This window comes from Bos javanicus, chromosome 21 (assembly GCF_032452875.1).
Source record: "Bos javanicus breed banteng chromosome 21, ARS-OSU_banteng_1.0, whole genome shotgun sequence".
Classification (NCBI taxonomy): Eukaryota; Metazoa; Chordata; class Mammalia; order Artiodactyla; family Bovidae; genus Bos; species Bos javanicus.
The window spans coordinates 22,538,565-22,553,208 of record NC_083888.1 but is presented as its reverse complement, the minus strand read 5'-3'; the positions used below and the strand labels follow the sequence as shown (position 1 = coordinate 22,553,208).

The 14,644-nt window shown below is 54.1% G+C and overlaps 1 protein-coding gene across 1 annotated transcript in view; it reads left to right on the top strand.

The window, feature by feature from the left end:
• AP3B2 (adaptor related protein complex 3 subunit beta 2) overlaps nucleotides 1-12,883 on the top strand; it is a 36,903-nt gene extending 24,020 nt beyond the window's left edge. The window contains exons 15-26 of the mRNA XM_061394003.1: nucleotides 4,144-4,330; nucleotides 5,582-5,700; nucleotides 6,296-6,404; nucleotides 6,774-6,897; nucleotides 7,237-7,420; nucleotides 7,563-7,623; nucleotides 7,946-8,052; nucleotides 8,241-8,469; nucleotides 8,902-8,986; nucleotides 9,191-9,288; nucleotides 12,234-12,372; nucleotides 12,475-12,883. Of these exons, the coding sequence (XP_061249987.1) occupies nucleotides 4,144-4,330; nucleotides 5,582-5,700; nucleotides 6,296-6,404; nucleotides 6,774-6,897; nucleotides 7,237-7,420; nucleotides 7,563-7,623; nucleotides 7,946-8,052; nucleotides 8,241-8,469; nucleotides 8,902-8,986; nucleotides 9,191-9,288; nucleotides 12,234-12,372; nucleotides 12,475-12,625 (1,593 nt within the window). The 3' untranslated portion in view covers nucleotides 12,626-12,883. The remainder of the gene's footprint in view (nucleotides 1-4,143; nucleotides 4,331-5,581; nucleotides 5,701-6,295; nucleotides 6,405-6,773; nucleotides 6,898-7,236; nucleotides 7,421-7,562; nucleotides 7,624-7,945; nucleotides 8,053-8,240; nucleotides 8,470-8,901; nucleotides 8,987-9,190; nucleotides 9,289-12,233; nucleotides 12,373-12,474) is intronic.
• The last annotated feature ends 1,761 nt before the right edge of the window (nucleotides 12,884-14,644 follow it).

The window sequence follows — 14,644 nt, the reverse complement described above, 5'->3', positions numbered from 1 at the left end:
GTCTGCTTAGGTCGTGGTGGGAGCTAAAATCTGGCTTCTAGAGTGAGTGGAAGAGTCTGACAAGTTCTCCATTATTTTTTTTTTAGTTAATAACTTCTTTGATATCATAAAAATAATGCATGTTCATCATAAAATGTTTGGAAATTCCAGAGAAATATTATAAGTTAAATATTTAAATTAGCTATAGGTCTACCACTTAGAAAAAACCAGCATTGGTTTTATATTTTCTTAGGTTGTTTTTTTTTTTAAATTTGGTTTCTAGATATAATCATCCAGAAATTGTACATTTGTGCCTTGTTCAGTACATTAATATTTTTGTTTCTATTTCCTCATAATGCCTTATATTTAGAAAGTTGTTTCCTCGTTCACATATCAATTAAAATTTTCATGCATAATTTCCTCAAGACTTTTTTTTTCTATTTTTAATCCATTGTATTGGTTTTTTAGTGCTGTGTAATAAATTACCACAAACTTAGTAGGCCAAAAAAACATATTTACTTTCTATTTCCATGGATCAAGAATCCAGGTATGGCCTAGTTGGGTCTTGTATGTGTATGCGCGAGCATGCACACACGGTCGGTCGTGTCCGACTCTTTTTGCAACCCCATGAACTGTAGTCCCCCAGGCTCCTCTGCCCATAGGATTCTCCAGGCAAGAATACTGGAGTGGCTTGCCATTTCCTTTTCCAGGGGATCGTCTCAACCCAGGGTTTGAACCTGTATCTCTTACATCTCCTGCATTGACAGGTGGGTTCTTTATCACTAGCGCCACATGGGTTGGGTCTTATTGCAAGGCTATAGTTACAGCTGAGGAACCGGTCAAGTTGGGGTTCTCATCTGGAGGCTGTGTTGGGCAAGCATTCATATCCAGTTTTGCATGCCCGATGGTAGGACTGAGGCCCTGGCTTCTCGCTGGTTGTCAGCTGGAGATCGTCCTCAGCTCCTTGCCACATGGTCTCCAAACATAGCTGCCTGCTTCTTCAGAGCTGCAAGGGATAAAAGTGTCGAGAGCCAGTCTGCTAGCAAAACTGGAGTTGAACGTAAGGAAACAGTCATGGGGTTATATGGTGCCCCTGGTCACTTCTGCCATATTCTGTTGGTCAGAATCACATTTTAGGTCACACCCACCCTCGGGAGGGGAGCAAGACTGGGCTTCAGGAGGTGGGATTGTGGGAGAGGACCTGGGCATCTGTCCTCCGCATCCATCTAGAGCTTATTTTGGTGTAGCATGTCAGGTGTGAATGTATTTTAATTCCTTTTTTTTTTTTTTGAAGAGCTAGTTTCCCTAGCATGATTTAACAGGTGTTTTCAAGGTAACAGGTATGTTGGCATAGGTTCTTTTTTAAAAAATAATTTTGCTTCTTTATTTATGGCTGTGTTGGATCTTTGTTGCTGTGAGGACTTTTCTCCAGTTGTGATGAGTGCTCTGGTTGCCGTGCGCAGTCTTCTCCTGGTTGTGACTTTTATTGTTGCGGAACACAGGCTCTAGGCACAGAAGCTCTAGTAGCTGTGGCTCCCAGGCCCTAGAGCACAGGTTCAGTAGTTGTGGCGCATGAGCTTAGTTGCTCTGTGGCATGTAGGATCTTCCCAGACCAGGGATCAAACCCAAGACTCTTGCATTGGCAGGCGGATTCTTTACCACTGAGCCACTGGGGAAGTCCTGGCATAAGTTCTTGAAAAGGCATCGATGTTCCCCACTTAAAATTCTTCCTGGCAGCTGGAGCCCTTGGGTCCAACTAGGAGCTTTGTTCAGTTCTTCGTGCACTGGAGCTTGTGTTATAGGCCTTCTTAAACAGCCTGTAATTCTTGTGCATACTGGCTAGGCAAGGCAGGTGTCCTGGGGCTGCAGACTGCATATGATGACCCCTGGGGAATGGTCCAGGGTAATGAACTATAGGCAAATCCTGCAGTGTTGAGGTGGAGGGACTAGCCCCTTCTTGGGTTGGTTGTTGATGGGCAGTTAAGGCTGTGGACAGATGGATTGAAACCTTGAACTCTTCTTTCCAGAATTAGGCAAGGACTTGAGGGGAGGGAGAGAGGGTCTATGATCGGCCAGCTGGGAAATCCATAGAGTTGGATCAGCAGCTGCTTGATAATAGTCAGTGTGGATAAGGACATCTGGTAGCCTTGGCACGCAGGGTGGTGTCTGGCCAAGGAGAGGCAGGTCTACAATGAAGTCCATTTTGATGGGGGCATCCTAAAGGGAGTGTGGGGTTTGGAGTACTTACCTGTGACGGGAACAGTATTGCAGGCGGTGCTGTGCTGGAAGGGACTGAGCTGAACATGAGGCCGCCAAAGCCCCCATTGTAGAAGGAGTGGAATCACAGCAGCTCTCTAGAGTTTTGTCACAGCAGCTACTCTGATTCTGGGCCAGCATCTTGCTGATGGCCCTGCCAGATTACCTGGCTCAGCCGTGTCCAAGGCTGGATGTAACACCGTGTAACCAGAACGTCAGGAAGACCAGAGTCAGTTTGCTGGTCCCATCCCTCAGAATATCCCCAGATACTGTGGCCGTCGTGACACGGGATGTAAGTACTTGGTGGATTTTGATTGTCTTTGCCATAGGGATGGAGACCTGGATGAGGTCAGCCACAGAGCATAGGCTGTAAATAGGTAAACAGGTAAATACAGTGCCGGGTCCAGACACTCTATTTACTCTTGGGTGGGTCCAGGCCTGGGTGCAGCACTAACTGGTTCCTGAACCCAGGAGATGTCACTTAGTGATTCTGATTTTCCTCTGGAAATGGGGGCAGTAGCGCCACCTCTCGGAAGGGTTGTGGAGATTCCATGAGGCAGTGAAAGGCCCCACTAGCACTGGGCACAAGAAGGCACTCCATAAATAGTGGCTGCCACTGTCATTTTGTGAAGATAGGAACAGGGCAGAAGTTGAGATCTGGGGTCCTGGGCTCTAGCTCCCTTGACTGCAGACTGTGAGCCCCATGTTTACTTCAGCAGACCCTAAAGTGGCTGCGGTTTGCTCCAACCTCATTAGCACCCCACTCCAGTACTCTTGCCTGTAAAATCCCATGGACGGAGGAGCCTGGAAGGCTGCAGTCCATGGGGTCGCTAAGACTCGGACACGACTGGGCGACTCACTTTCACTTTTCACTTTCATGCACTGGAGAAGGAAATGGCAACCCACTCCAGTGTTCTTGCCTGGAGAATCCCAGGGACGGGGGAGCCTGGTGGGCTGCCGTCTATGGGGTTGCACAGAGTCAGACACGACTGAAGCAACTTAGCAGCAGCAGCAGCAGCAGCAGGGGATTATGGCCTCTGAAACCCCTGGGCTGCCCAGATTCTAGTCTGTGGGTCCATGGGGTATGCGGACAGCCTCTGCCAAGGGGATTCCTCTGTGTCCCCCTTTGTCTTTTTGTCGTCTGGTTTCCCCTGGGTGATGGAGTCTAGGAATGGTGAGGTCTCGAAACCTGTTCCAGACCTCAGGGTGGAGAGGTTGGCTTAGTCTGGACTAGTGAGTTAGGAGTGGGCCAAAGGCAGTGGGGACCACAAACCTGAGGAAGAATGGCCTCCCCAGGGCTAAGAGGGAGGGTTCCAAAAGGGCAGCCTCTTGTCCTGTCCAAGGCAGTTGTCAATGTCGGGGTCAGGGGTCAGGGCTGGGGAGGTGAGGGAAAATGTAGGTCTGACACAACGGAGGAAAGTGAAAGTGTTTGTCTTCAGTCATGTCTGACCCTTGGCAATCCCATGGACTGTAGCCCACCAGGCTCCTCTGTCCATGGAATTCTCCAGGCAAGAATACTGGAGTGGTAGCCATTCCCTTCTCCAGGGGATCTTCCCAACCCAGGGATCGAACCTGGTTCTCCTGCATTGCAGGCAGATTCTTTACCATCTGAGCCACCAGGGAAGCCCTGACACAGTGACACAATGGTGGGGTTGGAGGGAAAGTTGGGTGGAGGCAGCAGTGCTTGGAGCTGTTGGCTTAAAGAATCTGGTTCTGGGACTTCCCTGGCGGTGCAGTGGTTAAGACTCGGTGCTTCCACTGCTGGGGGCACAGGTTCGATCCATGGTTAGGGAATTAAGATCCTGCATGTTACAGGACATGGCCAAAAAAAAAAAAAAAGAATCTGGTTGGATACCTCCTGTGTCCCCACCCTCTGTGATGGCTGCTGACTCACCTCTCGTGTCCCAGACCAAGCTGCTGACCCAGTACGTGCTGAGCCTAGCCAAGTATGACCAGAACTACGATATCCGTGACCGAGCACGCTTCACCCGGCAGCTCATTGTCCCTTCGGAGCAGGGCGGGGCTCTCAGCCGCCATGCCAAGAAGCTCTTCCTGGCACCCAAACCAGCTCCAGTCTTGGAGTCGTCCTTCAAAGGTGGGAGCTGAAATCAAAAGGAGCCTTCCTGGGGGAAGGGGAGAATTGGCCAGCACCCCAGGCCTCGCTCTTCCCCCTGAGGTCTCAGTCTCGGCCAGGCACCAGCCTTTGGTGGGCAGGATTCCTTTGCCCCTGTGGCTGGACCAGTCCTGTGGCGCCCCAGGCTTGCTCCTTCACCCGCTCACCACCACCACTAGCATCATCTCACTTGGTCTCTGCCCTCCCAGGCAGGATGGGCCGCTGGCTCCTCAGCTCTCAGACTCCTCTTTCCATCCACCTCCCTGAGCAGGCATATCTAGGAAGGCAGGAAGTAGAAGTGCATACAAAGGAGGGGTGTATGTTGGTAAGGGTCCTGAGAAAGCGGTTTCCAGCATTGGCTGGGCTGTCATTGCAGATCAGCCCAGTTCCCAGGCCCTCAGCCCTGCCTCATCTCTCAGGTGGGTCTCCCGTGACAAGGGCTCTGACAGCGAGGGGGTGAGGGACCCAGCTGGCTCTCTGGACCCAGGAATCTCCTCAGGAGGGAGCTTCCTTCACCAAGCTCGGTTCTCCTACGTATCTTCTTGTTCTGCTTTGTCTCTGCCCTGGACCCCTGGAGTAAGGAGATTCAGAGCCATGGGGCAGATGGGAAAAGCCCCAGGGAGGAAGTGGGCGGTGCTTCTCATCCCCACTACAGGTCTCTGTGCTGCCGTCCTCTGGCTTTGATCCGGTCCCACTCCTGCGCAGACAGCTCAGCTCTCCCCATGCAGGCCAGAGCCTGACCAGACACAGCTCTTTGCCCTTGGTCCCAGCCTGGCCAGTCTCTTAGAGGCGATACCCTTGTTGCAAGCGGGCCTCCCTCCTGAGCCTGGCACTGCGGCCATATAGCCCTCATCCCACCCGCACCATGCCCTGGGAGAAGCCACGCCTGCATTTCTACTCCTCCCTCCCCCGCCCCATCTCAGCAGGCAGACCCCGGCAGACAGGCCTGCAGCAGCTCTGGGCCCAGTGCCCTCCCATCTCCTCTGAGCTCCCAGTTTCCCCCAACCCTCCCTGGCCCCTCAGCCCTGCTCTTGTCAGTCATACAACCTTCTTCCCAGCCTGTGAACCTGCCGATGTGGTCAGGGCTGAAGAGCCCTTAGGGGACACGACCACCCCTTCTTCCGTCTAGCTAGGATGTTCCCACCAGAATCATCACCCGGCCCCACCCAGGAAACAACCCCCAGGGCATTTCCTAACTGCCACTCCTGGCTTGACCTCTCACCCTGTCCTCAGACCGGGACCACTTCCAGCTGGGCTCCCTGTCCCACCTGCTCAATGCCAAGGCCACGGGCTACCAGGAGCTGCCAGACTGGCCAGAGGAAGCCCCGGACCCATCTGTGCGCAACGTGGAGGTCAGCAGGAGTGGGGTGGGCAGGGGTGTGCGGAGAGAGGTGGACAGCAGGGAGCCCTGGGGGTGTGCCCGGCCCTCCTGACACCCTCCCCACGTGCAGGAAGAAGACCTCTCCCTTACAGAGACCCACGTGGGCCTGTTGGGCGAGTACACAGAGGTCCCCACCCCGTGTGCCGTGCGGCCTGCCCTGTGTGCAGTGCTCCCCCAGCCTCTGCTGCCCCCTCTCCCCTGTGTGCTGTCCGCCGTGCCTGCCCCAAACTCTGTCCCTTCCTTGTTGGCAGCCAGGCTCTGTGAGCACCACCCCCACCCTCCAGGGATAGTGCCCCTGCCTGCCCCCCATTACTCCCTCTCAGGGCCAGGGCCAGGGCCAAGTGAAGGATAAGAGGGGCTTTCCTGGTGCCTCAGATGGTGGAGTCCGCCTGCAACGCAGGAGACCCGGATTTGATTCCTGGGTCAGGAAGGTCTCTTGAAGAAGGAAATTGCAACCCACTCCAGTATTGCCTGGAGAATCCCATGGACAGAGGAGCCTGGCAGGCTACAGTCCATGGGGTCTCGAATAGACATGACTGAAGCGACTAACAACTCCTCATCTCTAGGTACCTGAATGGACCAAGTGCTCCAATAGGGAGAAGAGGAAGGAGAAGGAGAAACCCTTCTACTCAGACTCGGAGGGAGAATCGGGCCCCACAGAGTCTGCAGACAGCGGTGAGGAGATGGGCAGGGCTGGGGCCTGTGCATGCGTCTTGTGGCTACCTGTCTGGTGCAAGCGTGTGCTGTTGTGTTACATGGTCATGGGTCCAAGGGAACGTGCACCAGTATGTGTGTTTATGCACCGGAGGAACTGACTGCATGTCCCAGACACGTGTGTGCTTGTGTAGGCCTCTATCCACACGGGTCCATCTGTGTCCCAGCTGGTCTGGTTGGCGTCTGGCTGGGAGCAGTTCAGGGTGTGGGCGGAGGCGGGTAGGGGGAAGAGGTGAGTTTGCTGCATCAGTGCAGAGTCTGAAGCTGAGCGCCCAGGGCTCCCCAGGAGGCCAGCTCAGAAGAGGGAAGCCTGAGACTGTCCCTCCACAGACCCCGAGTCCGAGAGTGAATCGGAAAGTAAGAGCAGCAGTGAAAGCGGCTCCGGGGAGTCCAGCAGCGAGTCTGACAACGAAGACCAGGAAGAGGACGAGGAGAAAGGGAGGAGCAGTGAGAGGTGAAGTGACTGGGGGGTTTCAGGGTCTCCTTTGGGAAAGAAGGGCCAACACTCAGCCTTAGTCAGTCTCCTAAGAGCCCCCAAGCCACCTCGTGGGCTGCTGGGGCCTGCAGTCCTTCAGGGCTGCTCACGTGAGGGCTGCAGCCTGGGGAAGCACTCGGGGAGAGGGCCTGAGCTGGCGCAGGCTGGTCTGAACCTCTCACTGCAGCCCAGGTGTGGTGTCCTGTGGTCCGGGCTCCCCACCCTCAGCCCCAGTTTTCAAGCTTTCCCTGCTCTTCTGGGAGGCAAGAAGGGGCCATCCAGGCTGGACCCAAGCCCCATTTGCCCCCTCTCTTCCAGTGAACAGAGTGAGGAGGAAGGTAAGAAGAAGAAAATGAAGAAGAGGAAGAAGGTGCCAGAAGGGCAAGAAGGCGGCTTGTCCTCGGATGAGGGCAGCGATTCCAGCAGCAGCTCCTCAGAGTCTGAGATGACATCAGAGACCGAGGAGGAGCAGGTGGAACCTGCCTCCTGGAGGAAAAAAACAGTGAGAGCCTTGGGGTAGAAAGGGGGTTGGCTCATGGCCCAGGGCCCCCTCCACCCTCTGGGCCAGGCCCAGACGTCTCCTCACAACCCAGAACGGGCCAGGGTACTCCCTTCCACATTCACACCCAATTTTTCTCTTCCAGCCTCCCAGTAGCAAAAGTGCCCCTGCAGCCAAGGAGGTCTCCCTGCTTGACCTAGAGGACTGTGAGTTTGGGTAGAAGTCAGGGGGAAGGAGGCCTGGTGAGGATGATGTAGGAAGGTCCATGGCACCCTGGGCTAGGTTCCCTGGGGCTTCAGGGTAATGGGAGCAGACCGAATATATTTGAGCCTGAGAGGGCAGCGGGTCAACCTCCCCAGGTACAGGGTTGAAGTCAAGGGTGGACATCTGTCTGGAGGCACCAGTTGCCATGTCTCGCTGTCCATGGTGCTGAACTGTCTGCTCCCTGAGCCCTAGGCTCCATGGCCCTATCCAAGCCAATTCCACTTTGCCTCTCCTTTATCATCACATTCCTTGTATGCCCCACAGTCACCCCGGCCAGCATCCAGCCTGTGTCCCCGCCCACAGTCGTGTCCACTAGCCTGGCTGCTGACCTGGAGGGTCTGACACTCACAGACTCCCCGCTGGTGCCCTCGGTGAGTGGGCTAGGCAGAAATACATCTCTGTGGTGTGTCCTACGGTATGGGTTTGTGCGAAGGGGGTGTGATGGAGTGGTAACTCTGAGTCCCCGTTTCCGTGAGCACAGGCGGGGACGAGGCTGGGGCTGGCCCTTTTCTGGTGGATCATTTCCATCCTTCCCACCCCCCTACCCGATCCCCACCAGCTGCTGAGTCCCGTGTCAGGAGCTGGGAGACAGGAGCTGCTGCACCGTGTGGCTGGCGAGGGGCTGGCTGTGGACTACACCTTCAGCCGCCAGCCTTTCTCTGGGGACCCGCACATGGTGTCTGTGCACATCCACTTCTCCAACAGCTCAGACACCCCCATCAAGGCCCTGCACTTGGGCACCCCCAAACTGCCTCCCGGCATCAGCATCCAGGAGTTCCCTGAAATCGGTGCGGAAGGGCCGTGCGCGGAGTGGTGGAGGAAGCTCTGGGGCGGGGACGGGGGTGGGGAGGTCCACGGGTCTGCCTGTGGCTGCTGACAGTCCACTCTGTGCCCAGCTAGGCTCTGGGAGTACAGAGATGGCATCTGCCACAATCCACGCCCCGGTGGACAAGACAGACTAGGAAACGAGCAAGTCCATATCAGGACAGGAGGAGCTTGAGGCTTGACTGATTCAGCGCTGACTTCAGTGGGGTGAGGGCAGGTGGGGGTGGGTGTCTAGATTTTAGGAAGAAACCAGGAAGAGTCTCCAGCAGCCCAGAAAGCCAGGTTCCATAGAAGGCGGTCAGCTGAGGCAGTGGAGGGGAGAAGGAGTATGGGTTCCAGACCCATCAGGTGATGGGGTCTCCATCTCCCCCTGCTCCTGCCTCCCACTGCTGCAGAGTCCCTGGCACCTGGAGAGTCTGCCACTGTTGTCATGGGCATTAATTTCTGTGACTCAACCCAGGCGGCCAACTTCCAGCTATGGTATGTGTCCAGCTTGTGAAGGAGCGGGAGGGTGGCTGGGAAGAGGAGGGGTCAAAATAAACGGACTGGAGGTGGTGTTAGGTGGGGAGGCATCATGATCTGGACAGTGTCCCAGGACCTCGGGCCTTACCTCCAGACACAGTGCGTGGTGAGGGGAGAGAAGCCGGCCTGACTCCCTCTCTCTGTCTCCTCCGGCCTTCCTAGCACCCAAACCCGACAGTTCTATGTCTCCATTCAGCCACCCGTTGGGGAGCTGATGGCCCCCATGTTCCTGAGTGAGAATGAGTTCAAGAAGGAACAGGGTGAGTGCTCCCTGGGGGTGGGTGGGACGGGTGCTCAGGACTCTCCTCTGGGGCTTATTCAGCTCCACCATACAGACATGCTGTGGGAGCCTCAGCTGCTGCACACAGAGGGAGGCCTCGCCCCTTATGACTCCAGCAAAGGCTTCCCAGACCCTCGGACACTTCAGTGAGACCTTGGAGAGAGTTGAGACGCAACCAGGCAGAAGATTCTAGGCCAGGATTCCAGCTTGGGGAAGCATTATGAGTAGGTGTTAATGAAAATTTACAGGAAGCAAGCAGGGGTGCAATTTGCCTTGGGGCCTAGGGATCCTTAGCACTGGGAGGTAGGGAAAACAAAGCTGAAAATATGTTCGGTCTAGTTTCTGGAAACTTTGAATGCTGTGCTAAAAGATTTCCATCCTAAAATTTCAGAGCTGAAAGGGGTCACAGAGGTTATTTGGTATCAACTCCATTAATAGAGGGGTAAGGAGTACAAATTTTATTTTTCTAGCAGTAGAGGAATTATTGAAGTTTTTTGAGCAAAAGTGAAAGTGAAGTCGCTCAGTCGTGTCTAACTCTTTGAGACCGTGGACTGTAGCCCACCAAGCTCCTCCATCCATGGGATTCTCCAGGCAAGGAGTGGGTTGCCATTTCCTTCTCCAAAGAAGGTGCAAAGTTCAGTCTTGGGCTTCAGAAAGCGAAATCTGGCAACATTTACAGTTAGGACTGGAATTGAGAGAATGTGCAGCAGGAAAAAGAGGCAGAACAGTAAAAGTGGAAGGAATCATGGGGCTTCGTGAGCCTGGATTTAAGTTCTGAACCTGCTGCTTGCTTGGTATGTGACCTTGGACTAAATCCTGTGACGAGTTATAAGGCTGTTGACGTGGATTTGATGAGAGATGGTGAGAACCAGGATTAGAGCCACAGCAAAAAGAATGAAAGGCTGAGGTAGGGGAGAGGGACTCCATGGGCATTTGCCGAATGAAAGAGGAGACAGAGACGTGGAAGCTGTCTCTAGAATATCTGGCTTAGAGAGCAGGGAGAATGGCAGTGCTATTCACCTCGACCAGGGGTTGGCTAACTTTTTCTGTAATGGGCGGTAAAGTAAATGTTTTATTTATATTAAACATTTTAATATTTATTTATTTGGCTGTGCTGGGTCTTAGTTGTAACATGCAGGGTTTTTAGTTGCGGCATGTGAACTCTTGATTGTGGCATATGGGATCTGGTTCCCTGACCAGGGATTGAACCTAGGCCCCCTGCATTGGGAGGGCGAAGTCTTAGCCACTGGACCACCAGGGAAGTCCCAGAAAACATTTTAGGCTTTCTGGGTCATGTGGTCTCTGCTGCAATTTGCCTTTGTAACCCAGGAACAGCCATGGATAATACATACATGAATGAGTGTGGCTGTATTCCAATAAAACTCTATCTATGGACACAGACTTGAATTTCATGTACTTTACATGTGTCATGAAATATCTAGCCTTGATTTTTTTTCCCCCAATGCTTAAAAAATATTAAAAAAAACCAAAAACCACATTGTGGACCATGCAGGTGGTATGTTGTATTTGGCCTTCAGGCTCTAATTTGCCAAACCCCTAATCTAGAAGAAATAAGGATGGATCAGGCAAGGGAGAGGGGAAGATCTTGGATAGTTTTGGATGAGCTGCTTTTTGAAATATACGTGGGAAATTCAGGAGGAGGTGTTTCATACACAACTGAAAAATGTGAGTCTGTGCCCAGGAAACACTCCTAGGCTGGAGTCAGGAGCAGAGAGGTGATAACTGAAGCTGTGACTATAAGTGAGATCACCCTGAGGGAGAGATGAATGGGGAGATAAGGAGGCCACTGACCTTTCTTGAGGAAAACTTGTATCCTTCAGGAGAAAAAGGAAGGGAGGGGAAAGAGAAGGAGCAGGGTGTAGGCAGGAGGAGGGATGAGGAGGTAGAAATGTGTCTTGGATAGTCTGCAGGCCAAGATGACCAGAGACCTTCAGGTCCAGCATATAGGGAACTGGTGCCAGCGTCAGAGAGAGCGGGTCATCGCCAAAGGGGAGACCGAGGCCAGCTGCAGTGGGTTTCTAGAGAGCGGGGCTTGAGGAAGTGAGTCCTCTTTGGAGGCCCTTGGAGGTCAACAGTATTGGCATCATGGCATGTCTAGCTTCTAGGGAGAACTTAGGAATGAGGAGACTTGATGAGGAGAAACTAAAAGTACAGGACAAGAAAATGTCACTAGATAGGAATGGAGGGGATGAAAGAAACAGGAAGGGTGTGTCTGTTCTCCAAAGGAGAACAATGAAGGGAGTAGCAGAGGGAGGAGAGAGGCTGAGGAGAAGGTGGGCAGGGCAGATGGAGGAGCTCATGTGGCTGGGGAGAGCACAGGAGTGCAGAGATGCCAGCCCTGTGGAGTGAGGGTTTCCAGGGATGCTCTGAAGGCCTGGGGACGTCATGAGCCTGGGCCATGGTTGGAGCTGTTGTCTTGTGTGAAATCAGGGGTCCACCCATGAGGGCTGCTTGTGACTCCTGGACTCGGGCCTGTCTGGTGAGGACCCACAGCAGCTACCAGTGACCTATCTGCAACGAGTCAGCCTCCAGGAGCTGGGGGAGAGTTGAACTTGGGTTGGAGGGCCAACCAGGAAAGACCAAAAGATGTGGGGGCCAGACGGAGGAAACCTCTGAGAACTGACTGGCCTCCAAAACCACTGGCCACTCCCAAGTGGCTGGTAGCCCAGATGTCTGACAGTAGGGAAGCACCAAGTCGGTCTCTGGTCTGCAGTATGGACAGACCCCGGGGCGGGGCGGGGAGAGGCTGACAGAGTCTCCCTAGGGGAGGACACGGCCCAAGAGGGAAGTAGCCCCTCCCCAAGACTGGTGAGGGAGCCCTGCGTAGACCCTGGCGAGAATGCTCAGTGCAGGCCCAGGGGCACCCACCATGGCCTTCACCCTCACCATGACCTCTGCCCCCAGCAAAGCTGACGGGCATGAACGAGATCACAGAGAAGCTCACGCTGCCAGACACCTGTCGGAGTGACCACGTTGTGGTGCAGAAAGTGACGGCCACAGCCAACCTGGGTCGTGTCCCTTGTGGGACATCTGACGAGTACAGGTACTGACTGCCAGCAAGGGGGACGAGATGGGCTCTTGGGCCTGATTGGAAGGAGGGGCCCCGGGCCCCAGTGTTGAGCCCATTCCTCCACCCTTACGCCAGGTTTGCAGGGAGGACGCTGACCAGTGGGAGCCTGGTCCTGCTGACTCTGGACGCCCGGCCTACTGGAGCTGCCCAGCTGACGGTCAACAGCGAGAAGATGGTGATCGGCACCATGCTGGTGAAGGACGTCGTGCAGGCCCTGACCCAGTGATACCAAGGGCTGTGACCTGTGTGACCCCTTCTTGTCCCTCCCTCGTGATGTGTAGGCTACTAGCCTCTCTCTCTCTCTCTCCTCATTCCATATAGCATCCAGCGGAGTCCTCTCTCTCTCTCTGGTCATTACCAGGCTCCCTTCTGGTCCCCCTCCCCAAGGGTTCCTTAGTGATCTGTGCAGAGGGATTCCATTCAGCCCTCCCAGCTTGGTGTAGCTATTTATGTGGCAAAAGCTCAATAAAATATCTTCTCCCTAGAGGCTGACTCATCTTCCCTTTCTTCTGGGTTCTACCTAAGGGGGTGGACTGGGGGGCTAGCTCCCAAGATTGACAGTGTTTGACCCTTGTGAATGACCACTACTGGCCTTCTAGGTTGAAGCCCCAAGATGACTGTCTTCAAGTCTCCACGCATCTCTATGGAAGAGACACCTGATCAGGATGGAGAGGCCAAGCTGGAAGAACTCCTTGGTCCTCTACAAGCCTCAGCAAAGATTCCTCTTCAACATCTGACTGTCCCTTTTGGTTCCCCTCATGGGCCCTGGAGAAGGAGAACTCATAATCTGGGGAATTCCCAAACATAGGTGCAAGGTTCAAAGTATGTCAACTGCATCTTGATGGGCCTAAAGCCCCCAGTTTGCTGGGGAGATGACTCAAGGGGCGTCTTGGAGAGGGAAGAACAGGAGATGCAGAACAGTGCTTCATCAGATGGCCTGGGGGTCTTGTTAACATGCAGATTCATATCTGTGGGTCTGGAGTGGGGCCTGAGAGTCTGCATTTCTAACGAGATCCCAGCAACCATGGCTGCTGCTCCACACACACACTAGAGGAATGAGGTATAGAGCCTCCACCCTGGGACAAGCCTTCCGGGGGTGGCCGTGGGGGTCAGGGCCTTTTCCTGGTGAGGAAAGAGCCTGAGCAGGCAGTGGTTCCTAAATGGATAACAGGGGTTCCATAAGCATGTGTTCTGCCAAAAACAAATAGAAAGCTTGTAATCCAATAAGTTTAGGAATCACAGATTGAAACCCAGTAAGGTAATTTCCCACAGGCCTTCTCAGAGCCTTTACTACGCTAATGTGCACTGGGACTCCATTTGCTCTTGACCTCGGAATGCATTTGTCCCAGGACCCTTTGATGGACTGTGTTACAGGAAAAACACTCCGGTGACAGTTGGAGATATAGGACCTCCGCCCTGATCCTCCATAACCAAGACTTCAGTCCTTTGACCACCCCATCCCCCAGCCCTGTCAGGGAAGAGGCCCTGAGCAGGTCTGTTTAGGGACAGACAGGGTGGAGCCAGTGTGGCCCTCTTCTCAGGGAAGGAGAACAAAGGCGGTGTCAGGGGACAGCCCTGCCCTTGCCTCCGGGGACTTGCCAGGCTCTGTGGCACCAGAGGGCAGCTGGGGCTGCTACCTGTGTGAGAGCCTTGGGGCCCCAGAGTCCCCCTGAGATCACTTTTTATCACTGCAGGTTCTGAGAGGGGACTGATCCACCATTCAGGGGTCACTCAAATGGTGGACTGGTTCTTGCTGTGTCTCTAAATCAGCACTGCCTGCAACAGGAGAAAGAACGTGAGGACAATTTTCTAAAAAATCAGAACAAGGACCATCCGAGAATTCCTTACCAACCTGGACTTTGCAGTGCAGGCCCCCAAGTGGGTTCTGTAGGAACCAGAAGCACAGAAGGCATGTCCTCTGCCATCCCCCACGGAGCCCACAGCCCAGGTTCCCAGAACCTTGTGGAAAGCGAACCTGGGTCTCCAGCCCCTAAGTGAGAGTGCAGAGCCCAGGAACCTCAGTCACAGCCCTGTGCTGGTTCCCCTGGAGCAAATCCCAGGCTGTGGGGTTAGCAGCAGCAACCATTCCTGAGAAGATGGTTCTCGAGCGTGAGACAGCCTCGGGAGAGGTAGGAGAGCTGGGCATGAGCAGGGAGAGTCTGGGTCTGCAGCTGGTGAGGAGGAGGAGCCTTGCTGGGAAAGCTGGCACTGAGGAAGCAGGCAGAAGCAGCAATCTTCAACCTTT